General features: G+C 34.7%; 2 protein-coding genes across 4 annotated transcripts; one reads left to right on the forward strand and one right to left on the reverse strand.

Annotated features, from left to right (window-relative positions):
- Positions 1–439: 439 nt before the first annotated feature.
- LOC140059208 (centrosomal protein of 131 kDa-like) lies at positions 440–14,113 on the reverse strand. Its single transcript, XM_072105077.1, has 20 exons — positions 14,034–14,113; positions 13,209–13,486; positions 13,008–13,104; positions 12,486–12,588; positions 11,576–12,220; positions 10,855–11,130; positions 10,547–10,727; positions 9,892–10,114; positions 9,494–9,560; positions 7,042–7,221; positions 6,820–6,945; positions 5,993–6,099; positions 5,378–5,474; positions 4,736–4,953; positions 3,983–4,208; positions 3,704–3,778; positions 3,074–3,222; positions 2,512–2,683; positions 1,994–2,190; positions 440–1,476 (listed from the first exon to the last, which is right to left on the reverse strand). The coding sequence occupies exons 2-20, from the start codon at positions 13,468–13,470 to the stop codon at positions 1,332–1,334; spliced, it is 3,546 nt and encodes a 1,181-aa protein (XP_071961178.1). The 5' UTR covers positions 13,471–13,486; positions 14,034–14,113; the 3' UTR covers positions 440–1,331.
- Positions 14,114–15,270: 1,157 nt separating this feature from the next.
- Positions 15,271–25,721, forward strand: LOC140059218 (CCR4-NOT transcription complex subunit 3-like). Of its 3 annotated transcripts, none has more exons than XM_072105088.1 (17): positions 15,271–15,425; positions 16,459–16,526; positions 16,669–16,743; positions 16,863–16,952; positions 17,137–17,361; positions 17,606–17,719; positions 17,966–18,086; positions 18,687–18,838; positions 19,401–19,576; positions 19,958–20,040; positions 20,673–20,834; positions 21,753–21,994; positions 22,334–22,436; positions 22,724–22,910; positions 23,448–23,580; positions 24,105–24,230; positions 24,734–25,721. In XM_072105088.1, exons 1-17 carry the CDS (start codon positions 15,401–15,403, stop codon positions 24,827–24,829), a joined length of 2,178 nt encoding a protein of 725 aa, XP_071961189.1. In that variant the 5' UTR covers positions 15,271–15,400; the 3' UTR covers positions 24,830–25,721. The 3 variants fall into 3 exon arrangements, with proteins under 3 accessions (XP_071961189.1, XP_071961195.1, XP_071961199.1); XM_072105094.1 differs by having other exon boundaries at positions 17,966–18,074; XM_072105098.1 differs by lacking the exon at positions 20,673–20,834 and having other exon boundaries at positions 24,734–25,719.
- The last annotated feature ends 927 nt before the right edge of the window (positions 25,722–26,648 follow it).

Consider the following 26,648-nt stretch of genomic DNA (forward strand, 5'->3'; position numbering starts at 1 on the left):
TGTCCTCTGAATATAACATCTGAATAATGTCCCCTTAATATATATTGCCCGTCGTTTATTTCAATTCATTCTAATAGTGATGTCTCAATGCAGGGGGTCTATTGTAGGCCTATATATAAATATATCATGCTTTCTAAATTATAAACCATTGCTATAAATATTTAAGGATGTAAAAAGAGATCAGACATATTCTGTTATTTGCCTTTAAATTTGAATCTCTGCTGCTTATCTGGAATTCTCTCCCTCGACATGTTACTAAATCAACATCTATTGCTATTTTTTTTTAAAGAAGTTAAAACGCATCTTTTTAACTAATACTACACAAGCGCCTTTTTAATTTGGTTTAGTTGATACTGGCACTATACAAATACCTAAATTATTATTATTATTTATTTTAAAATGTTTTAAAATATCAGTCAAAATTGAACATCTATTTTAATGGTGTGGCGTCAAATTAAGGGCATGTGACGCTTTGCACATAATTATTATGTCTCTCTTTTAGTTAAAATAATTTTGGATAAAACAACAAGGTATATCACTGTTCAACTTTTAATCACAGACAACTTGATCACTCAAAATATTTCTAACAAAATTGTGTATAAAACATAATATACAGCTGTTTACATCTGATATATACAAATTCAAAATATTTAAAAAAAGGGTTCCTGCATTTAGTCGAGAATATGCTCACATAAACAAACTGATAAAAGGATGTTCAGTAGGGTGTTACTTAATTGAGCAGTACAATTCAAATTATCCTAACCCTCATCTTGTCAACTAAATCTGTCAACTAAACTGCATTTTCAATGACTAAAACATACATTATTATATAAAATTTAAATTTTCATGGATTTAAGATAACATTTTGCAGAAGCTACGTCTTTAAACATTTTATTAACCACTTCAATGTGGTATTGCACAATATACTGGCTAGTGAGCTTACAAGAGTTCCCATAACTAAAGATCTAATGTCGTGCAGTACATATTATTACCCCGGTCAAACATACTCAATATTGCAGCTAGTAATTGTGTTTTGACCTTACCAGGTACCCACCTGGGTGGAGATAGGCAAGCGTAAGTAGCGGGTCTTGCCTGAGGAAACAAAGCAATGGGATGAGCGTTGGTTTTCGAATCCACAATCTAACAAACACACTGAACAACACGTCCTTAGTTCTTTAATATTGACCCAGATATCCTAAATGACTCACAACTCTCAGACATATCTCATTCTCTCATATATCTCATAACTAAGGAGTCACTGAATGTAACTGGTCGTCTTGAAATATGTACCAATATGAGATCACATAAAAGAACCGGCAATGCACCCCTTTTCACTTCTTCTTAGACAAGCTAAGAAGTTGTTTTCGCTGTTGTTCTAGTAAAGATTCAAGGTGGTCGGCTCGTTTGGTTGCTGCATCATACTGTTGCCTTAGTTGGTTCACAGTGTCATCTTTCTTTACTATGGCTTGTTTAACCCTGTAAATAAAATTAGGTAAAATGAGATACGTATGATACAAATACAGTAAACACTAACACATTGGCAGATCCAGCATTTAGAAATAGTGGGATGGAGGGCCGACATATTAAAAAGAAGTGCTGAACTTAACCCTATCTTTTGCATTGCAATACTAAAGAAGGTATGTGGAAAGGAGGTCACTAAAACAATAATGCATGTCAGTCACATACCCATCTAATAAAATTAGGTAAACACAGTTGCAGATTCAGCATTTTTAAATAGTTGGGACGGAGGGCCGACACATTGTAAATGAAGCGCTGAACTTAACCTACTGTCCTATCTTTTTCATTGCAATACTAAAGAAAGTTTGCGGAAAGGAGGTCACTAAAACAGTAATGCAAGTCAGTCACAAACCCATCCTGTTATGGGTATGGTGTATTGTGCTCCTGTCTTCAACATTTAGCCATACAACTCTGTTACACTTATGGTTTATAGCAATCAGTCTTTACCATAGCCATACCACCCATCCATGGTTACCTTTTATGTACTTCATCCATCTCTTCTTGTTTACTCGTCTCAATTCTTTCAACCTCTAGTTTGTGCCTGGCTCTCATTTCGGACATCTCATTCTTCAGACGTCTGTTTTCCTCTTCAGTAGCTACCAGACGATCTGCAAATTCTTGGCGAATCACCTCTTGTACATTTTTTCTTTCTTTTGTTAATCGGTCACAGTCCTAGAAAAAAGTTACCATAACCGAATAAATTCAAATACGAATATGAAGGCTGAGCTGGACGTGTTTGTCAGGTCAAGGGGTCAAGTTATGTGTCAATGTCATCTAGGTATTGTTAAAAGGATTGAGTGCAAACAGCTACTTATTATTAACCTTTGTTATATACATATCACATAGCTATTGAGTCGAACAGTCATTCTGTGCATATTCATATGTTTCCGAGGTACACAAGGAACAATAACTTGCTGAAAATGAAAGGTCGCTACTATCTCAATGACATCATTTTTATTATTTTCACTTGTTAATTTAACATTTCGTTTTTACCTGTTTGATATCATTAACTTCTTCTTGTTTCTGCTTGATGAGTGCGTTCAATCGTATGTTTTCACCTTCCATATCTGCTAGTCTTGCTTTAGTTTCATTGTATCTTTCCTGTGTGTGTCTTTCTGACAACTCCATTTCTTTCAGCTCTCCTTCATATTTATCTCGAATACGTCTGGTGAAAATTACAATATTAATGTGACATAATATATATATTTCCTAGGCTGGCATTGTCAAGACATGACAACAATCGGGAACAAACTAAACCCCTATCAGATTTGATTTAAGAACTCAAAGATTTTGAGAATGGTCAGTAAACACAGTACACAACATTTATTTATTTATTTGAATTTACACCTTTAGATTGGTGGAACACTTATAGCACAAAGGTGCATCCTTCAAAATATCAATATAGAATATAACATAAAAAATACACAAAAAAATGTATTTACAAACGTAGAAACGAAAAGACTAGTATCAATAGTGTTATAAGTGAAATTTACAACAATAACAAATCTGAGACAGAATTGAATCAAGAATCTCGATAATGAAAAAGAACTCTTACTTGACTCGATTTTCAGCAGCTCTTTCAACCTGTTCACGTGTTGCTGTGGCGTCGTCATCCAACCTCTGAATTACAAGTTCTATTTCTTTGTCGCGATCTTGACGGACATGTTCTCGCAATTCTCTCTCCTTTGCCAGAAGTAGAGTTTCCTTAAATTGTAAAGAGATGTAGGATATCAAATTGTCTTTGAGAAGGCCAATTACAAATCTGTATACTTCTATTTATTGTCATTTGCATATAAAATATAAATAGATATAAATAGAAATTATGTTTGATCTGAGATATATATTATAACAGAAAAATATAAACTCTAGTACGGTATACTGACAAGCATTCAGTGCCCGAATGGCAGCTAGGTAAAAGCTGTTACGAAACCTATTTGTACGAGAGATGATGGACCGGTAATGGTACATAACACCTTAAATACATTATGCATGGGATGACTAGAATCTTGCAATATAGAATGTGTTTTAATTGATTTTAAAAAATGGATTCAATAGAGCTCTGCTCAATTCTAATGATACTAAGATGCATACTTAACAACAAGATCCGACTTCTCTTTACTTGTGGTGAAACAAAACTAAACTAAAGGTGAAATAATGATGTTAACTTAACTTAAATTTTTCATACCTGCTTTTTCATGTAATTTTCTACCCATGCTTCTTTCTCTAATTTAAGTCTTTCTTCTAGTTCTCGAACTTCAGTCTGAAAGATAGAAAATGATTAAACAATTAAAAAATATATGATACATATTACATACAAATTACAAAATGCTAAATAAACAATTTAATTAATCAAGAAGTTGACTAATGTACTACATTTTGTAATTTTTCTGTAATGGTTAGAATTCCCTGATGATCTTTTTCAAACTCGCCTCTGAATTGCCTACAAAAATAATAAGTATCTCACCGTATGTCGTTTTTCTTGTTCTTCTCTAGCTTTATCAAACTCCTGTCTCATAACTAGTGCGCCCTTGTGACTGTTTTCTTCGATTTGTGCCTGTAGTCTATCCATCTCTTGGCGCTGTCTTCTTGACTGTTCTGCTATTCTTTCCTTTTCTTCCTGTATTTCTGCATACATTCTGCGCCGTTGTTGTTGATAGGCTACCTCTTCCTGTTCTAATTGCTTTTCGTACCTGAATAAGAAAAAAATTCAAAAATATAAACGACCAAAGCATACTTAAATTTAGTGTACATTAGTAGTGGAGCTGTAGCTTGGTGGTTAATGTGCTTGCCTTCCAATCCCAATCCTGACCTAGTGCCAGGGTTGTAACTTACGACTCTTTCAACTCCACTCCTTAAGCCTCAAATGAGACTTATAAGCATGATTGCGTATCAATTTGATCTCTGGTGCGCATGCGTACAATTGAGGAACTAGTAGTGTACCGCTGTACCACGTCGATAGTCGCTATCCAATCGGGTTTGAACTATACCATGAAGGCTCCAGTAGTCTAATGGCTAGGACATCTGCCCCTCAAGCAGAAGGTTCCCGGTTCGAATCTCGGTTGGGGCAGCTTTTCTCATTCTCACAGATTTTCTCGTTTATCGTTTCAAATTAATTAATAAATTTTCAGTATGTTACAAGGCGGTTTACAATTTGTTCTGTGCCTGTGGTGTTTATATATATCTATCTATTCTATAATTATTAGACAAATATGGTCACCTTTGTTTGGCTAGCTCTCTTTCTCGGGCACAGGCAGCATCTTTTTCATCAGCAAGTTGATCGCGGAGTTCTTCAATGTGTCTGATGTATTTTTGTCCTGCTCGCTCCTCAGATTGCAACAACTCTGCTTCGTGTATGGTTTTGATCTTTTTCACCTCTGATTTATGCTTTGCAATTAAATTCTGTATCTCTGGTTCCAAGCCTTTAACTGTTATTTCCTAGCATCGTACATAATGTCATAATTAGTAATGTATACATGGAAACTCGTATACATGGAAACTCATATACAGGGCTCGATATCTCACAAAGTGTAGTAAAAATAGCTCTGAACTAGTCAACCTCCTCTAAACCTGGGTGCCTAGTAGGTTGTTGCCTTGAAATTAGGACAAAATGACCGTAGCAAATAATGCTCACATAAATTAGACGCACCTCGGCAGTTCAGAAATTATCCAATGAGTGGGCTTGTGAAATGTCCAGTGGGGCTAATAATACTCACAATATACTAAGCCTAGTGGTCTAGTAGCTAAAATGTCAAAAATCGTATCATGATAAACATGACACATATACACATCAAATTTAATGGGTTACTATGGAATTCTATTCTATTTAATTTTTAAAAATTAATTTTCCAATATGTATTACCTTAATCTTTTTAGTCTTTTCGTCAATCCATTTTTCTCGTCGTATTTTCTCAGCAGCAGCTTGGATTTCTTTCAGCTTTGTCATTTCTGTTCCATGACTTTAAAAACGAGAACAATTTATAATATGATGTATAAGCAGCATCCAGGGTTGGATGTGAGAGTTGGGTCCAAAGGTAAATTTCAGAAACAATTGTAGAATGGTCATAAATACATAGGTATAGGGCTGAAGCCTGACCTAGTGGAAAGGTATCTGTTAATTTTCTCCCTAAGCCTCAAATGAGACTTGGTTTATTAGCATGGTACAATTTATCTGTAGTGATTGAGAGGAACTTGCTGAAATTACAGTACAGGCCTTGTCTTTTATAAATTATAGGTGTGCTACAAATTGCACTCACTACATTCAGGAATGCTGTAGGTGTGCTGTTTGTATTTTGGTGTGTAGATGTTTATCAAGCGTGTCGAAAATCGCACTCCTCAAGGGCAGTTTAGGAGTATGTTAGGTGAGTGATCACACTCGCTCGCCTTAAAAGACAAGGCCTGGAAGTAGTAATACAGAATTATGCCTCATTTGTGACACTATTATTGTTCAATAAATAAAATAAATAGATTAGAATACCTGTCTTCCATTGTTTTAATTTTGTTTGAGTATTTCTTTTCAACTTCTTTTAATTCTTTCAATACAGCATCATATTTTTCACTAAGCATCTTCTTGTCATCAATAAGCTGTCAAGATAGAATGTAAAAGTCAATTCATCCATTTACACACTTTGTCTTTAAAGATATATTGTCCCCCTAAAAAAAATATTTTTTTTTAAATTTTTTTGTTGAATATGTTATTTTAATGTCACATAATAGTTATTCACTCTCACAAAAAATTGGGTCTGAAAAAAATTTATTTACCTGAGAAAAATGTAATTTAAAGCAAAAAATGGTCAAATTGTCTGGAAGACAATGAGTTTTTGGGTAATTTAACTGTTTATTTTGTCTTTTTATAGGTAAAATAATTTTTTTCCCCCGTTTTTTTTCTTATGGAAGTGAACAACTTCATTAAAACTGCAAAATGGCCTATTCAAAGTCCGATTTAAAAAATCTTTATTTTTCATGATTTTGGGGGACAATACATCTTTAACATTACAGTATTACTTTATCACTGGGCTTATACAGGCCTGCTTAGCTGCAACCAAAAGCAACAGTATCAACATAACATAACCTCCTAATATTAACTACAGTACAGAATATGAAACAATACAGTATATACAGTCACACAAGTAAACCACTGTTGTTATAATCTAAAGCTCTGTCTACACTATCAAAGTAATTTGACAAAAAAAGTTTGATTTGACTATATATGGACATGATCATCACCATATTTGAGAACATCACACTTTTTTGCAAAACTAGTTTGATAGTGTAGACAGAGCTTTATACCATATCTAATCATACCTGATCAATAAAACCAAGATGTCTTTTTATAGTGTTCTCATATTCTTCTTTTTGATGGTTTACTCTTCTTTTCATTTCTTTTTCTTGCTCTTTAGCATGTCGTACTGTTAGCTCACGCTGTTGGCTCTAATTTTAAAACAAAAACATTATGTTGTTTAAATTAAATTCTACTAACTTAAACGATAATAGTAAAACTTCACACAAATGATTTATTATGCCTACCAAAGATTTCTGTAACATTTTGACTGATCTGTCCTTTTCTTCCAGTTGTAACTTCTGTGTAAGCACAGTGTTGGCGATCTCTGAGGCTGCGGCAGATGCTTCCTCCATCTTGCTAATTTCTTCAGCTGACGGCATAAAGGTCGAAGATTTACGTCCGGTTCTTGGAGTCGTTGTCGAAGACTAGGAAAATAACAAATTTTACCATGATAAACAAAAATATTTAAAGAAAATTACATATAATAAATTTGACTCTTTTGTTTGATGGATACAGTAGAACCTAAATTAAAAAGAGACTTTTGAGGACAACAAAGTGTCTCATTAATGGGGTGTCTCATTAATAGGGGTGTCTCATTAATGGGGTGTCTCATTAATAGGGGTGTCCCATTAATAGGGGTGTCCCATTAATAGGGGTGTCCCATTAATAGGGGTGTCCCATTAATAGGGGTGTCCCATTAATGGGGTGTCCCATTAATAGGGGTGTCTCATTAATAGGGGTGTCCCATTAATAGGGGTGTCCCATTAATAGGGGTGTCCCATTAATAGGGGTGTCCCATTAATAGGGGTGTCCCATTAATAGGGGTGTCTCATTAATAGGGGTGTCTCATTAATAGGGGTGTCCCATTAATAGGGGTGTCTCATTAATAGGGGTGTCTCATTAATAGGGGTGTCCCATTAATAGGGGTGTCTCATTAATAGGGGTGTCTCATTAATAGGGGTGTCTCATTAATAGGGGTGTCTCATTAATAGGGGTGTCTCATTAATAGGGGTGTCTCATTAATAGGGGTGTCCCATTAATAGGGGTGTCCCATTAATAGGGGTGTCTCATTAATAGGGGTGTCTCATTAATAGGGGTGTCTCATTAATAGGGGTGTCCCATTAATAGGGGTGTCCCATTAATAGGGGTGTCCCATTAATAGGGGTGTCCCATTAATGGGGGTGTCCCATTAATGGGGGTGTCCCATTAATAGGGGTGTCCCATTAATGGGGTGTCTCATTAATAGGGGTGTCTCATTAATAGGGGTGTCCCATTAATAGGGGTGTCCCATTAATAGGGGTGTCCCATTAATAGGGGTGTCCCATTAATAGGGGTGTCTCATTAATAGGGGTGTCTCATTAATAGGGGTGTCTCATTAATAGGGGTGTCCCATTAATAGGGGTGTCTCATTAATAGGGGTGTCTCATTAATAGGGGTGTCCCATTAATAGGGGTGTCCCATTAATAGGGGTGTCTCATTAATGGGGTGTCTCATTAATAGGGGTGTCTCATTAATAGGGGTGTCTCATTAATAGGGGTGTCTCATTAATAGGGGTGTCTCATTAATAGGGGTGTCCCATTAATAGGGGTGTCCCATTAATAGGGGTGTCCCATTAATAGGGGTGTCCCATTAATAGGGGTGTCCCATTAATAGGGGTGTCTCATTAATAGGGGTGTCTCTATAATAGGGGTGTCTCATTAATAGGGGTGTCCCATTAATAGGGGTGTCTCATTAATAGGGGTGTCCCATTAATAGGGGTGTCTCATTAATAGGGGTGTCCCATTAATGGGGGTGTCCCATTAATGGGGGTGTCCCATTAATGGGGTGTCTCATTAATAGGGGTGTCTCATTAATAGGGGTGTCCCATTAATAGGGGTGTCTCATTAATAGGGGTGTCTCATTAAAGGGGTGTCTCATTAATAGGGGTGTCTCATTAATAGGGGTGTCTCATTAATAGGGGTGTCTCATTAATAGGGGTGTCCCATTAATAGGGGTGTCTCATTAATAGGGGTGTCTCATTAATAGGGGTGTCTCATTAATAGGGGTGTCTCATTAATAGGGGTGTCTCATTAATAGGGGTGTCCCATTAATAGGGGTGTCCCATTAATAGGGGTGTCCCATTAATAGGGGTGTCCCATTAATAGGGGTGTCCCATTAATAGGGGTGTCCCATTAATAGGGTGTCCCATTATTGGGGTGTCCCATTAATAGGGGTGTCCCATTAATAGGGGTGTCCCATTAATAGGGGTGTCTCATTAATAGGGGTGTCCCATTAATAGGGTGTCCCATTAATGGGGTGTCCCATTAATAGGGGTGTCTCATTAATAGGGGTGTCCCATTAATAGGGGTGTCTCATTAATGGGGGTGTCCCAATAATGGGGTGTCCCATTAATAGGGGTGTCTCATTAATAGGGGTGTCCCATTAATGGGGTGTCCCATTAATAGGGGTGTCTCATTAATAGGGGTGTCCCATTAATAGGGGTGTCCAAATAATGGGGTGTCCCATTAATAGGGGTGTCTCATTAATAGGGGTGTCCCATTAATAGGGGTGTCCCATTAATAGGGGTGTCTCATTAATAGGGGTGTCCCAATAATGGTGTGTCCCATTAATAGGGGTGTCCCATTAATAGGGGTGTCCCAATAATGGGGTGTCCCAAATGAGGTCTATTTTATTCATTCATAAATGAATATTAAATACCTGACGGAAATCTGTAATTGTGTCCTGGTCTGTTTTATCAACTTCATCTAAAAATGTCATAATGCTCCTATAATAAAAAATTAATATAAAATTGGTATAAAATACTGTATTCTTGAATAAGCATTAACATTCTTAATCCCTGTCTACACTATCAAACTAGTTTGACAAAAAAGTGTAACGTAATCAAATATGGTGGTGATATTCCAAAATATGTCAGAGACATCATGTCAATAGAGTATCACGGTGCTGATCTCGCAATACCATGTGAAATCTCCTTGTCAGAACGCGATACTCTATAGGGCCACATGATCAAATTTTGTTGTCACATGAAGTTTGATAGTTTAGACAGAGCTTTAAACACAATAAAGATAAATGTGAATGATAACTATAAAATTCACCTAAGTTTGTCCTCTGTTAATAAAGCATTCTTAGTTGCTTTTGCCTTTGTAGGTTGTTTATCACTTTGTTTGGGTTTATGATCTGTAAAATCTTGAAGATTTTCCGCAGAGAGGTAAACATCTTGATCCCGGGGGTAAAGACTTGACCCTTCTTCTTGACCTTTATCATTATCTTCATTATCATCCTGGTTTTCATTTAGATCATCTTTATCAAATATATCCACTGCCAAAAAAAAAAGAAGAGAATTAAACACATCACATTATTACTAATATCCTTTTTATTTTAGTAATCCAACCTGTATATTTAACATTTAATTTGTGAATGCTTTGGGACAATCTGCTGATTGTTAAAAGCAGTATAAAATCCACTAATTTTTTTAATTACTATGTGTACCAGTTCACACACATATTGAGACACTGTCATGTAATTGGCTGCCGGTGATGATGGGACCCTTAGAAGAGAATGTCAGATAAGAATGTTATTGAAAAAGGTGTAACATCTAAGTCCACAGCGCTCTGATCTTCTAGAGCGCTATATAAATGTCGCATTATATATATATTAAATAATCTAAAAATGCCAACTTCATGTCAATGGCTACCAGATGTCTCTACAGTATATGTAGACGGTTACTTGAACCAGTCCCAATATACTTACACCATGCAGGCCCTTTTTTCTTTTCAGGTTCTTCCCTGGGGGTCTGGCCACTCACTGGTTCCTCTAAAAGCTTCAATGTATCTAGGAGGTCTGTCAAGGTGGTTTTAGTCTTTGCTTCACTACCAGCATCTGTCTCTGCAGCACTTTGGTTTGTGGTTCGTGTTCGATGCGTTGTCGATTCCTGCAAACAAAAATGTATAATGCATCTGTCACCACCCAAAAATAAACAATGGTTAACAGTTTAACAGAATAAACTAAATATTCTTGAAATAAATAAAAATTAATGAAATATAAAAATATATTCTTACCTCAAATATCTCATCAACATGCCTCCCCACACTACTGGCTGTTGCTGGATGAGCGACGCTATCAGAATTATCCTGTGGAACCCCATCCTGCTTTGAGGCAGCGTTGGCAGCAGCTGTTCGAGCTTTTGATGATCTACCACTTGTACTTGATACGCGAGAACGCGATTTACCAACCGGAGTTTTAGATAACTTTCCAGTTGTTTGTAAAAACTTGATTTCATCTTCAGCCATTTGCTTGATCTCATCTTGCTTTTGTTGCCTTTTCTTCTGAAGTTCCTGAGAGAAAAGAAAATATAAATAGATAGCATAGACTTAAGCTCTGTCTACACTATCAAACTTTGTGTCAAAAAAATGATGTCATAACACCATATTTATTATTATTATTATTATTATTATTTATTGCCAAAAACCAGTTACAAACAAACAAAACACAGAAACTAAGGGAGTAGGCAGGAACCTAAAAGTGAACCTAATCACTATAACAAGAGTTCAGGTTCCGTACTCCCAAAGTAACAACAATGATATAAAATAAACTATATAAAAATATTTAATTTAAGCATATCACTACCATATTTGGGCACATCAAACTAGTTTGATAATGTAGACAAAGCTTTACAGATTGACTAAAATGGTGAAAGATTTAAAAAACCAAGAAATTAGCTTTTTAGTTGAAATATCAAGTACGAAACATATCTCTAATTATGTACATGTAGATATTTACTTTGATTGCCTCTTGCCTTGCCATTCTAGCCTTCTCATCTCGTCGTCTCTGCTTGGCAAACTCTGCCCTCTGTTGTTCTTCCTTTGAGTTTCGTTCTTGCAACATTGCTTGTTCTCGTTGCTGTTTCTTCTGGCCTAGCAAATGTCTGATCTCGTCCGATCCAGACTTCTTGCTCTGCCGATGTTCTCGGTACCACCTTTGTATACGACTGGCTGCATTGTTTACCGTTAAAATGTACTCCTCGGCAACATCTTTATTAACAGGTGTAGGAGATCTAATAACCGAGCTGGACGTCGACATTGATGATACCTTAGCCGCATCTCTTTTACTGTCCCCTCGCGGACTAACTTGTAACAAGTTCTGAGAGGTCTTTACTGGACTAGGAGACCTTCTTGGCCCGTTCTGGTGATTTTTACTCTGTGACAAAGGATTCTGATTGGAGTTTTTCAAGTTGGTTTGTGAATCTCTTAAAATGTTTGTTGTTGTAGTGAAAGTGGCAGCCATTTTTGCGGGGTGCCGATGTTCAGAATTCACATGGCTGTTCAGTTGTTGAGGCATGTCATAACGATCAGTGTTTAATTGAAGTGAATCAACAGTGCTGCTACTTCTTGCGCTGGACGGTATCTGAAATGCCCTAGCAGATGGCTGCATATAAAGAATAAACAGATTACTTCTCTGAGTTTTATTATGCAAATTATGTTGCCTGTCAAGTTTTATAAATTTTTTGATATTGAAACAAACAATTTTTAGAATTATCCTAACCAAAAATGTTTTATTCTATTCTATACAACTTCTTTGGGTGTACGGTTGCCACGTAAAAATACAAATCTATTTTACTAGAGCTGTCAAAACACTCAGATAATACCAAAATAAAAAGCATGTTTTGATAGAGCACACACCACCAACTTACCAAGTTATCCGACATCTTTTTATTACCAGATTTGCCCATCTTTCTTGGCTTTTGAATGACAGGTTTATGACTTGAATTAAACAGTTCCAGGAAATCATCATTGCTGAAGTAAAACAAAGATATTACGGTCAAATTTTCTTTTCATTTGATTGGTTGATTTTGTATCATGTGACATTTTACCAATTACACAGGCATGTTTTTTGTAATTGCGATTTTTGTGCGATGTGTGATAGGCTTACAAACAATACATGACCACTGAGGTAAAGTTCTCTCATGGCTAGAATCTAAAGCTATTTTGCATGGTTTAGCCTTAAAATTACGGAAGTGGTAATAAATTTATTAATTAAATGTGTTATAAAACTAATACTAAATGATTTGTTTTTATTTAATGAAGACAATATTCTCATTAGTTGAAAACCTGACTCAATTACTGTTTTATTAAACTCACACAGTAAACTTTTAAACTCATAAAAATGTATTAATCATATACTATTGGTAAGTTAGCTTAAGTTTATGTTTTACCTGTTTGCTACCCGTGACTTTACCAAAGTTGTTCCTCCACTATTCAAATGACTGGAGTTGCTACGATGACTTGATAATTCATAGTTATTGCTTGTTGCTGTAAATGACAAATATTATTGAAATTAGGAGGAATTAAACATACTGGATGTTATTAGGAAAAACAAATTTGTCTTTTATAAACTATTTTTTTTTGCTGTTTACCTCTTTTATGTTTTGGTCGTGCTCCACCCGGAATATTTGATCCATCGATAAAGCCATTGCTGAGGCTGGATTTCTTATCTCCACCTGCTTTTAGTCGGTCATCTGAGTGTCGTCTTCCAGTAGTACTTGATCTGCTACTGGATCCAGGCTCACTCCCATCCTCTCTGCTTGATCGTGGTCTTGTACGACCAGCTGAGCTAGGCCTACTAGTAGGTCTTTTCTTTTGAGATGCAATCTGCGATCCTGTTAAGCTGAGATCCATTACATTGCTCACGTTCCTTCAATAAAGTAACAAATATCATCAAATAATACTATATTATTTACTCAATTTATTATATTTATTCAATTAGCATACTACTACTAGGCTGCCTATAGGCCTAGGCTAAACATTACAAATAAAAATAGATTTGCAAATTTGCAGTCTATTACTACCCTACTACTACTTACTACTACTACTACTAGGCCTAGCTAGGCTAAAACCATCAGTGATTAATTTACAGTATATTCATGTATACATGGGGGTAAAAAATAATTATTTATTTTAACCTCCATGCTATTGTTGGTAACGTTTAAAATTGGCGCTCTGTATCGCAACCGATTTCAAACGCGACCGATTTCATCTTTCACCGCCGAACCAGCCCAGCAGCTGATGGTCCTGCCTTCCTTTTTTTCCTGCTCGCTCAAACGCAACCATGGTGGTTGGCCTAGCCTCTATCTAGACTACTAAGAGAGCCCTGGCTTACTTTAACTTACTAGGCTTACGTTGCGTTGTTATATATTTTTGTTTGTATTTTGATTTAAAGACATTACATTATTAAAACATACCTATTCCCCTAAAAGATTGAATAACCTGCACATTTCGGCGGCGCGACACACAAACATCACTTCGAAAAAAAGATCAGCAGAGCAGAGCATTTAATGCATAGATTGTATCCGTTACAGATACAAACATATTTTTTTTTTTAATGTGTTTCTCATTTCAGATGTCTTATTTTGCAATCACATAAGTTGAAAAAACTACAAACACCAACGTAATACAAACATGTATAATAAGCACATTAAAAGAGTTATTAAATGATTCTTTAAATAAATATTTTATGGTGCAAAGTTATGTGACATTACAGAGGATCCTTCCTTGCAACAAGGGAAGAAATTTTTGTTCGCCGTTGCTAAAGATACGGTACCGTATCCATGCTTTTAAAAACTAAAGATACGGTAATTATAGAGGGCGCTTCCGTTTGCTAAAAGTACGGTAAAATTGCATTCCTAAAACTCGTACCTAAATATAAAACTCGTTCCTAAATATAAAACTCCTTCCTAAATATTAAACTCCTTCCTAAATATTAAAAACCTAACCCTCTAAATAATCTCTCTTAAATTAAAAACTAAAAAAAAAAAAAAAAAAAAAAGACGTCAAGAAGAGTATCGAACCCCCAACCCCTTAAGCCAAAGCCTCATCACATGCCCACTAGGCTACACAGCTGGCTTGCAGAAAACCAATGCAATAACCTATTTGATTAACATCCACATTACATAGCGCCCTCTATAATTACCGTACCTTTAGTTTTTAAAAGTATGGATACGGTACCGTATCTTTAGACATAACGATTTTTGTTTGCTTATTATGTCAGTTTAGGTTCATTTAGTGCGTGTAAAATGAAGAAATGAATAAATCAAGACACATAATGGCCAGCAATAAGCAAATGAGGCAAAATGTTTGTGATTTTTTTATTAATAATATGACATCAATTCTCTTCTTTCTTAAAAAATGAATTGACCCAAATTGACCTGAGGTTAATGATATCCCATAATGACATAGGCTGGGTTCACTATATCAATACGCAACAACAACTAGGTCTCGTAGTGTAATTTCATATAAATCTGTGGCAAATTTTGTTTCATTCTTATTTATGATAAATTATCTTTCAATTTAAATGTATTTATGGTTTAGACTTGAATACAACATCCAAAAGCTAACAAGTGTTTAAAAAATAATGATTATTTTGGCGGAATCATAAACAAATCACAGTGTGTAAACTGCCATTTACAGCAAAATCTCCAATTTGTATGTTGTGAGAGAAGCGTTTTGTTATAAATAACAATCATATTCGTTGTTTTATTAAAGCAAATTTATTGAATTCTATCTTCTCTTTTATAAAGCTATGTATATATTTTGAAATTTACATGGCATAATGGGTGATAAAAGAAAGCTTCAAGGTAGGATATGGGAATAAGATTGCTGAACTTTCATTGTTGTTTATTCTGTGGTCTGGTGCTGTAAAGCCTAGGCTGGTTCATGAACACTTTGCTGGCTGCAAGTTTGACGTTGCAGTTGCTCTCTGCCAGGCGATGGGTGTTGGGTTGGTCTGAAGTCTATTCCAATCCTAGGCTAGCTAAATAAATTTAATTTATACATGATGAAAAATGTATTTTATGAAATCCTGTTATAATTTTACCGAACTAAATAATTCTTTCTTTCTAAATAATTGTTTTGCCTCAACAAATAATGCAGGAGGGAGGATATTTTTTTTTGGCATAAACGGTCGAATATAAAAAAACAGTTTCCTATAAATATTAAAATAGCCTAGCTAGGCACGGCACAGTCCTTAATTAAATTGTTGCTATTTATTGTCATAATTGGTCAACCATGGTGATGTCAATGTTTGGTGTGAAGGCAATTGAATCAGCACAACACAAGCATCTATCTAGGCTAGCTAGGCCTACTCATTGTTTCCTATCATGCATTTAATTCTTTCTTTTTCTATCTTTTCTGTGTGGTACAGGTAATAGGTAAACCCACACCGCACCAGTTTAGTTGAAAACCTATACTATATCAATTACAATGTACATGCTGTCCAGTGATTTTGAACCGTGCCATTCCAATATATAGATCTAGCCTAGTTAATTTTATGCAAATCTATTTGAGACTCATTAGTAATTAATAATATTCTAGGATAGTAGTAATATATCAAGGTGATATCTGACCTTTCTGCGACCTGAATTCTTAGATGTTTCCAATATATTTATAAAAAAAAAGTTTTCCTTGGATATTGCTATTCTAACATACTATATCATTAGCCTAAACACTTCATGGCTCCAATGCAATCTATCTTTGCGATTAATATCAGTAATAATTATCAATATTCTAATCCTTATTCACTAAATGTCTTCTGTAGCTTGAGATTGCATTCTTTTACAGTATTTAAAGTGTTGTTCCTCCATTAATTATAGTGTATGTTCCTTTTTTTAGGTGAAATAGAAAGGTGTCTAAAGAAAGTGTCAGAAGGAGTAGAAACATTTGAGGATATTTGGCAAAAGGTAACATTCATACATTTTAATTCATTTCCATGCTCTTACTGCAGTGCACATTTATTTATTATTAATAATGTTCTTCTTTAATGTGATGGCAATATGAATGTTATAGCACTGATATCACATTCATGTTGTTAATATCGTTTAGGTTCAAAGTGCAACAAACAGTAATCAGAAAGATAAATGTGAAGGTGAACTCAAGAAAGAAATAAAAAAGTTGCAGGTAATCATAATGTTAAAATGTGGACTAGTTACTGGGGGGTTTAGCACCAACCACAGCATAAAGTAGCTGTGTTATCATTGTTAACCAGACTGTCTTTCAAATACTTTAATCTTTTGCAGAGGTTACGAGATCAAATTAAAACATGGGTAGCATCAAACGATATCAAAGACAAGAGGACTCTATTAGACAATCGAAAACTTATAGAAACGGTTAGTAATTAAGATTTTTTTAAAGTATATTTTAGTCCAAATGCATGCAATAATATTAACCAAAGTATTTTTTTTGGATACAGACAAACAACTAATGTTAAGTCTGTTCCATTTTATGACCTGACTAGTGTTCTCTGATCTTTTGATAAAACAATGTGCTAATTTGAAAAGTTTGATTTAACAGCAAATGGAAAGGTTCAAAGTAGTAGAAAGAGAAACGAAAACTAAAGCATACTCTAAAGAAGGCCTGGGTCTGGCGGCGCGTATTGACCCAATTCAAAGGGAGCGTGAAGAAGTTTCTGGTTGGTTATCACAATGTATAGATACCTTAAAAATACAAGTGGATAAATTTGAAAGTGAGATGGAATCTCTGACGTCAAATTCTAAGAAAAGGAAAATCCCATCAGATGTAAGTTTGTCAAATTTTCTACTATATCTAAAATAATGTTTTATTATTATTATGTTATGAGTGAGCAAATAAAGGGAAGAATGTATTCCCTATTGTACTGAATAATTTAAACTATGTATACACCAGGCCAAGATTCAGTCAGGCGCATATATAATACAGAATCTAAATGAATTTGATGTGAACACTTTGTGTGTGTTTCACCAGACACATCCAAATATGATTGAATTTGTGTTTTTTTCTTTAGAAACAAGATCGGTTAAATGAGTTACAAAGTTTCATAGAAAGACATAATGGTCACGTTACGAAACTAGAGATGATCATGAGGATGCTAGATAATGCAGATATTGAAACAGAAAAGGTATGTCTGCAATAAAGTTTATCGCAGTTTGGGAGCAAACGTCATGGCATGTACATACGCGATTTGTTGTTTGTACGTACACATTGTGATGTTTGCACCCAAACCCTTCCCATTATGCATTGTACAATGACGTTCCTCGCGAAATCAAGCTGTTTGTGATAAACCTTATATAGCCAATACCATGACCTGCAAAATGCAAACAATCAGTAGAATGAAATTCATGTATTTTTGTTTCTGTTTTCTCAGGTAAAACAAATAAAAGAAGACTTAGAATATTACTTAGATTCTTGTCAAGACCCTGACTTTGCTGAAAATGAATACCTCTATGATGATTTTGAGTTTGAAGATCATGATTGTGAGTCTACCAGTTAGTACACTCAATTTTAATTAAAATAATTACAAAGTATTCACATAGTCTAGCAAGTATTTGTGCTGGTCTTCATCTATCTCCAAACATTTGTATTACTGTATAAGAGGATAGACTTTAGTAATAATATAATAGACAATAATGTGCCATGTCAGCGTAGCTTTATATACCTTTTCAATTAAATGTTCAATGTTTTTTAAAATTCAATGACAACTCTATCATCCATTCCTGTATCCAGGGGGATTTTACTGTTTCCCATTTTCCTGAAGTATCCTTTTCCAACTAAAGACCAGCAGTGAAAGTGATGGTAGATAAGCCTAGCTTGCTTAGCTGTGTCTTTTGTTGAAAAACAACGTAAAAATGCTTTCTCCAAGCTTGTCACAAATTGTACATTTCAAGCTTGTCACCAATTGTATGTTATAGGGTCCGTTTTTGGGATCTTGAATAACCATTTCTTACTTACTTAGTCCGTGACATACACAAATTTGTATGACTAGATTCCTCCATAACTTCCTATCTGCCATTGTGACAGCCAGTTCATCTCTCTGCGTACCAGTATCTGTCACAATCACAATACCATTTCTTAATTGTAATCAACAGATGGACTTTCAACGTTGGCAACATCACCAGAAGATGGTGATATCTTAGGAAGTGAGATAATTAGTTCATCTCCGGTTGCAAGTTCACCTATAGTCAATCATTCCAAAGAAAGGGATGAAGAAAAAAAAAGACATAGGTCAACAGAAAGTGAGGTCAGTCTTTGTTTATAACATTTTTAGTGAACACTTCTAGTTCTGAATTCTTGTGTAATTAACCACAAAAGCCAGTATGTCTATAGGTATTATACACAACTAGAGTGTCAACTAGCTAGAAGCAAAGTGATGTCAACAGGAGGGAAAATCATTTAGTAAATAAAAATCAAATCATTTTCTGAAATAAAGTGGTACATGATTGCGTAGTTGGTGTGAATTAAAACTAGCCATATTCAGTTGTTCCTCCTACATGGCAAATCACTTTTGATACATTCTAGCCAATCCATAATACCTCAATTGTAATTTCTAATATTCGTTGTGTAGTGGTGCAGGACTGCATAGCCATATTCAGTGGTCCCTCCTACATGGCAAATCACTTTTGATACATTCTAGCAAATCCATAATACCTCAATGGTAATTTCTAATATTCGTTGTGTAGTGGTGCAGGACTGCATAGCCATATTAAGTGGTTCCTCCTACATGGCAAATCACTTTTTGATCTGCGATGACATTCTAGCCAATCTATAATACCTCAGTTGTAATTTGTAATATTTGTTTGCAGCCTTCACCGAGGAAAGCAGTTGCAAAGACAAATAACAACGCAGCACCTTCACCTAATTTAAACTCAAGAGTACGTACCCTTTCATCCTCATCTTCATCCTCATCGTCTACACAAGCAACAAGTATTACGTCTGCAGTCACAAACACTTCCAAAAATACCAGTAGTAAAACAATTAAGTAAGTTTCATATTTCTTGCTTTATATCATGAAGGGAGATATTAAAGTCTGACATATATGTTACCGACTGCAATAATACTTGGGTAATATCTGATTCCCTGGTAACTCAGTTTAGTATCATATACAGTATTACCAAGTATGTAATCCAATGCTTGAATATATCCCCTAAATTCAGATTTTGGAGCTTGGTAAATTGCATTGTTAATGCAATCTGCTAAATTTTATAATAATACCCAGGGCCCTGGTTTATGTACATTAATATAACGTGTCATTGATATTATTGCAAAGAGACAGAAATATAGATATTTGTGTTTTCATTTGTACATCTTGAGGCAACATTTCTGCCTATAAGTAATTTTGTTGTGCTTTGTTTCTTTATAGTATTTCCACATCTCATACAATAGCCCAACCACCAGTAGGGCCAGCATATTCTGTTGCAGCTAGTTCACAAAATACTCAACAAGGTAAGAGAAGTTGGCTTATAATAATTTCTCTGCAAATAACTGCTTTTCTTTATCGTTCCACAATCAACAAATTGATTATCATGGAACTAGGAGGCCTACTAGAAGGCCTACTTTTAAGTAGTGGCTGTGTGTACTAGTACACCGGGTAACCTCCTACTCGTCTCGAAAGATGTACTAGGTTCTTTAAAGTGCACATCCAGTTTGTGTACACTGGACTTACGATTTATAGTCCTTATCCGAGAAGACTTGTTCAACTACCAGAACCATGGAGCGGGTGAGCTTCGAACCCTTGCTGGTATTATGGCTAGGTATTACGGTTCCACTGTCTTAACCGCTCAGCCACTCACTCGCTTTTCCTTCTAACCAGATGCATGATGAGATGAGATTAAATAAGGTTAAGGTATAGTCAGCTCAATCAATCAGTTGATTCTTTCCTTACTAATTCACAACCAACTTTGTTTTATGATAGACTTTGTATTTTATCTTAATCGATGGATAATAATTTCTGATACAGGACAAACAAATTATTGTATCTTGAAAATAGCCATTAATTTTTATCCCATACAATACATATACATTTACACACTGATACTGTCTCCCCAACACTTAGCATTCTTGTCCTATCAATTCAGGAACACAGCCTGGGCCTAGCAGAGTAGGTCAACCAACACAGGCACCACCACTGTTACCAATACAGCAACCATTGCAAATCTCAACCAACTCATCAGTTCCCACTACTAATGTCATCACTATACCATCACAGCAAGTTCGCCCTGATATTAATGGGGGACAAGGTTCGCACAACTTTGATGCATTTTATGTCCACATCGACTTGCAGTTTTTATCACAAATGTTTATGCTGGCATTAAGGGATTATTTTAACTAAATGCTTCTTAACATGATGTTTGATAAAAGACTGTAATCGATGTGGGCATAAATCATTTGTGTGCATTTTATGGTTGTAACCTGCATGCTCGGTATAAGCATCTGGATTCTTCTCTGTAATTGCTAGTCTTTGCTTATGATTTTGGTACATGGTTAATGTAAAAATGCATGCTTTTTTTGTCTAAAGTCAATGTTCTTTGCTTTTTGTTGTTTCCTCTAGGATCCTCAAAAACAATTTATTGGTCATAAATATATTTTAGTATATGTCTGTCTGTCTATCTGTCCTGTTTCATCCATATCGCTTTGTATTGATGTATTGAAATGTAGTTTAGGAATTTTCTTACAGGCTTTTCAACCATATGTTTGCAGAGATAGCTGATCCGGTGTTTTGTTTGATTCGTAACTTATATATCTTTCTCCATATTGTAGCTATTTTATCTTGTTATTTTAACTGATATTTCATTTCTATATATTATCATGTGTATTGCTTTATTTTTTTTATGCTATACATTTGTGGCACTAAGTTTTCATCAGTATGCATTTTCATGTTTTCTCTATTCTAGCTTTATTATTGATATGATTTTGTGAAATTTATTTTGTTACTGGTAACTTTTGAAATAGTATACAGCAGTAGCTTTACTTTCATGTTATTATAATTTGTATTTTCAGTGTAAATTCTCTTGAAACTTGACTTGAATAATGAGTGACTGACCAAATTAGAAATTAATGTACATTAATTTTAAATTTTTTATATCTGTAAAATTTTACGAATAATAATAAAGATATCATACTATTGATGGTAAACATTTTTGATATTTTGTATCTAGGTTTTGTAATAAGTGATCACATGGAACATGAAGTATATGAAGTCGATAATGGAAACAGTATGCCAGTAATAGGATTATCAAATTCAATGAATGCTGCACATTCACAACAAATGCAAGTGCAGTCACAAGTACAGAATGTGGAACCTACTAGAGTGAACAGCATGCCGCCGTCCATGATGACAACAATAAACTCTGTTCAAATGAATGGACCTACACCCCCTGTTACAACATCAAATATTAAGGTACATTTTTTGGTATTTTTTATAATAATATAAATCAAAAGGCAAATTACTGAAACAAAATGCTGTGGGTATGCAGTGGTTAGATGTCAATGAAGATACATATAAAATAAGCAATCTATAAATAAAAAGTAAAACAGTTCGAAAAGAAAGATGCGACAAGCTTTTGGAAAACACTAATCCTTTTTCAGGGCTAATAAACGTACACATTGGTATATAACTTCTGTAAAGCATTACTTGTAGTAGGTGTACCTGGATACAAGATTTCACTATTTAAGCAAACTTTGTGTTGATTGAAACCTCAGTGTGTATTAATGTTATGTGTATCTTTATATTTAACAGGAGGACAACTCCATGAAATTAAAAACAATAGCGCAAAAAGCAGTAACAAATGCAGGCTTAGATGCACAGATACACTCACCTGAAATTCCTACTGATAATAGAGGTAAGGTGAAAATGAAGGTGAATTACTATAAGCCAATAGTAATTCATGTAAACATAGACCTGAACCATTAAGCCTAATTTACGAGCGGTAACGGTAAGCGGAAGAACAACATAGCTTGTCCCACGTAGAATCTTTCCTGATCGAAAACCGCCTGTCCTCTCCATCTTGTGTATAAATAGTCATTAGGAATACCACAGATTCTATATTTTTATTACCGTCACACCAATGTGCAAATTGGCCTTTAGTGATAAACGACTGTGAATAAATATTTAAATTTTTTTTCATAGTAATATTTGACAGTACTCCAAGACAAGAAATTGGTTCACCACAAACACAAGAAACAAAGATTCCAGCCTTATTGGGTGTGACACCACTCGGACCGCAACCTCTATCCAAAGACCACGCCTACCAACTTTTAATGATGGAAGCTGCTTCTCATCATCTTCCTCACCCTTCAGATTCAGAACGATTAAGGTGAGTGGTGTTTATGCCTTTTGCATTGTAATTGTTAGTTGTAAAAATTGAGAACTAGGTTAGGTCAAGCTATTTTGTCTCAATCGTTTGGTCACTGTTGTTTTTTTGGTCTATGGTTGATGAAATAGATGAAATAAAACTATAAAAGTAGACTGTTTCCACTCTCTGTTACAAGCCACTGACTGGATGAATGTTGATTTATCTTAACTGGTATTTGTGCTATTAAGTGACTTTCGCCCCTGTTCTGGCATCGTTCGGTCTGGCGCCGCCAAATCAAATAAAACTTATATGTTGCTTTTTCACACACTACGCGCATATCAATTGGTGCATAGTCACGTGTATCATCGTGAAATTTAAACATCAGCGTTCAATTTGATTTGCTGGCACTTCACCCGAACTGTGCCGGGAACCAGGGGAATGGAGTTCCTGCAATTTGATTACAAATCTGTTTGGATGGTTTTCTTTGGAGATAATAACAGAGAGTGAAAGAAAAACTTTTACCATTTTAATATTATTATAATAATCTTTTTTTTGCAGACATTACTTGCCTAGGAACCCATGCCCAACTCCTGCATACCATTGCCCAGCAATGCCGCCACACATGGATGCACTCGAGTATTACGCAAGGCTTTCAACTGAATCACTCTTTTTTATTTTTTATTACCAGGAGGTAAGTTTCTAAATTTATTTTTTGTTTTCTGTTTAATAGTAGTAAAATTGTTGTATGAATTATGATTTTAGATAATATGCAATATTTGATTAAAATATATTTCTGTATGGTATGTTATGGTTTGATGTATGGTTTGTGAATTTTATAATTTTAATAAAATAAACTTTAATATAGATTTTACTTTTTTTTTAATACTATACTATGCTTTATATTCTGTTAAAAATGAAAAAAATTTATTTAAAATTAGTCATGTTTGTGTTTAAAGTTATTGATAATTTTTGGAATGTTTTCATAAAAATCTTTGATCTTTAACCCATGTTTGCATAATTGTAATGATATGACTTGTTTGTGTATCATGTATATTAATTGTGGTATGCATCCACACAGTGGAGCATCAAAGCAATTATACGCATGCACAGGTTTACACTGTAATCATCTACACGCTTATTTGGCAATCCACATCTGTTCAATCACATACGACTAAACATTCTGGTTAATTTACCTGTCATATTTTTTGTATTAAGGGAACCAAAGCACAGTATTTAGCTGCAAAGGCATTGAAAAAGCAAAGTTGGAGATTTCATACAAAGTATATGATGTGGTTTCAGAGACACGAAGAACCAAAAACCATTACAGATGAATATGAACAGGTGAACTATTTCAAATTATATGTATATTTTCCGATATATGGAGTTAAGCTCTGTCTACACTATCAAATTTATGTGACACGATGACGTCATGTCACTAACATTTTGGGCACATCACAGTTTCCTTGTCAAACTAGTTTGATAGTGTAGATATGTATCGGCAAGGTCACGTTATAATTAGCATTGGAACAGCAAAGTGTTATACTTTTGTTATAAACTCAAGTGTCACTTATCCAGGAGGTCAAAATTGTTCATGCATGTAAACGTACACTAATCTTGTACATTTTGTAACTAACAAATGTTACTATCCTAAGAGGTGGCTTCCACTATACTTTTCCTAGTTCAAAACAATAAAAAACCTTACAAATATAATGAATATGCACAGGCCCTAAATGTCTTTCATCAATCCTCTTGAAGCTTTCACCACAGGTCTGCTCCTCCTAAGTTTTTAGCAGTATTACAGATTTCAAAAATAGAATTCTAAAAATGTTTTTTTATTCTTTCAGGGAACATATATCTACTTTGACTATGAAAAATGGGGACAACGCAAAAAAGAAGCCTTCACTTTTGAGTATAGGTACCTTGAGGATCGAGACTTGTGATAGAGACATTACGCAATCACTTTGACAGCCACCATTTCCGGGGTTTTGGCTGAAACAACCAGTTTGAAAAGGAACATTGTGTTTTAAGGAGAAAAGAAATTTTAATGGTCACAGATCATGTCGTCAAAAGATTTACACTCATTTTATGGTTGAAGTCGTCATGTCATGACTGATGTCAGAGTTCATATCATGAATGATTTCATATGTCATATTTTGGATGACATGATAAAATGTCATGCACGATATTACATGTGATACCATATATGGTATGTGATGTCATTCATGATGTCATTGAAACGTAAGATGAATGACATACTGGTGATGTCATTCGTTATATGTTGGATAGTTCCATTATTTATAATGGGTATTATATTATAATAAACTATGCTATGTAAAAACTTGTTGTACTCGGTTTATTAACATTTTTTGTTTCAAACGTTTGTTTTTTTAAGAAAAAAAAACATTTTAAAAATGTTTTTTCTTTTATTTTCTAGAAAATAAAACGTTTTAAAAAATTAGAAAAATTATTAAAATCGCAGCTGGATTTTAACTGAAATTAAACTGTTTAGATACGCTGTTGTTCACCTCATGTTTACTGAAGTGCAATTGGGAGGGGGGACCATGGGAGGGTTATGGGCTACCTAAAAGCAGGGTGTAATAAAGGGGAAGAGGTGTAGGAGAAATTATCTAATAATATAAATTGCTCTTATAAATGACTACAATAATTAAAATTAGCATTGTTAATTTTTGCCATAATACAGTAATTTATTTTTTGTATTTAATTTCTGTTTGTTTAAATATTATGGTTTATTTAATATACTTTTAACTTATATTTTAAACACATGTTTTAAAAAATAAGTTAAATGCATGTCTCATACTATAATCTTAAATTGCATATAAGTGTTATTTTGACCAATATAGCTTTTTTTTTATAAACATGATATGAGGTGAATATCAGTGTATTTGATCACTTTATTTTCAGTAAAAATTCAAAATTGTAAAATCTGGGTTTTTTGTCTTCTTTCTCTTTCATAATGAATGTGTAAAGCTCTGTCTACACTATCAAACTTTATGTGACAAAAAAAATGTGGTGTGCGTATATGGACATGATGATGTCATATCACTAGCCTATTTGGGCATATCACTACCATATTTGGGCACATCACACTTTTTTTGTCAAACTATTTTGATAGCGTAGACTCTTACTGTTTTTACTTTTTTGAGACGAGTAGGGGTCACAACACCACTGTCGTGTACAGATGACGGGGAGCAAGAATTGGCAGCACTGACATGACATGACCCATACAGGGGAGAGGTGTACTAGTGCCATGAGCAATGATCGTTAGGATGGCGCTCAGGGCGGACGCAGGGGTGTTGCCCCAGTTGCCCCTTAATTTCATACTAAATGTTTTTTTCTGCCACTAAATTAAAATTTAGATCCCATTTCATCATATTATATATTAACTGTTAACGTTATAGAAGTCCAGGGTTGGAAAAGACTATATTTATCTTTATTTCCCTACGTCCGTAATATTTGGGCGAATTTCCGTAATAATTACGGACGTTCCGAACTTTGAAAAAACAGTGTTTAATTGCTTCTTTCTTCATGAATTTTGGAAATTGTGGTTTTTATTTAGCATTTATTTCAAAATAATACAATTTAACGTTTTGCTCAATATAGGCCTAGCTTCACATTTTTTTTCTAAATTGTTTTAATTATTAATTGATAATAATTAATTTGTATTAATTGATTTTAATTGCTAGAATTTATTACATTATCGGAAGTACCTTCGTCGGGGACCTCCTCTGCCTTAAGTTT

This window comes from Antedon mediterranea, chromosome 1 (genome assembly GCF_964355755.1).
Source record: "Antedon mediterranea chromosome 1, ecAntMedi1.1, whole genome shotgun sequence".
Taxonomy (NCBI): Eukaryota; Metazoa; Echinodermata; class Crinoidea; order Comatulida; family Antedonidae; genus Antedon; species Antedon mediterranea.

Coding starts and splice junctions, on each gene's coding strand:
- LOC140059208 (XM_072105077.1), bottom strand. CDS start 13,470: ATGGATCTCAGCTTAACAGGATCGCAGATTGCATCTCAAAAGAAAAGA. Junction 10,115..10,546: donor GAAAAAAGGGCCTGCATGGT/GTAAGTATATTG, acceptor TTTTTTTGGCAG/TGGATATATTTGATAAAGAT. Junction 7,222..9,493: donor CAATTACAGATTTCCGTCAG/GTATTTAATATT, acceptor TTATTTTCCTAG/TCTTCGACAACGACTCCAAG.
- LOC140059218 (XM_072105088.1), top strand. CDS start 15,401: ATGGGTGATAAAAGAAAGCTTCAAG. Junction 18,839..19,400: donor ATAGGTCAACAGAAAGTGAG/GTCAGTCTTTGT, acceptor ATTTGTTTGCAG/CCTTCACCGAGGAAAGCAGT. Junction 22,437..22,723: donor AATTCCTACTGATAATAGAG/GTAAGGTGAAAA, acceptor TTTTTTTCATAG/TAATATTTGACAGTACTCCA.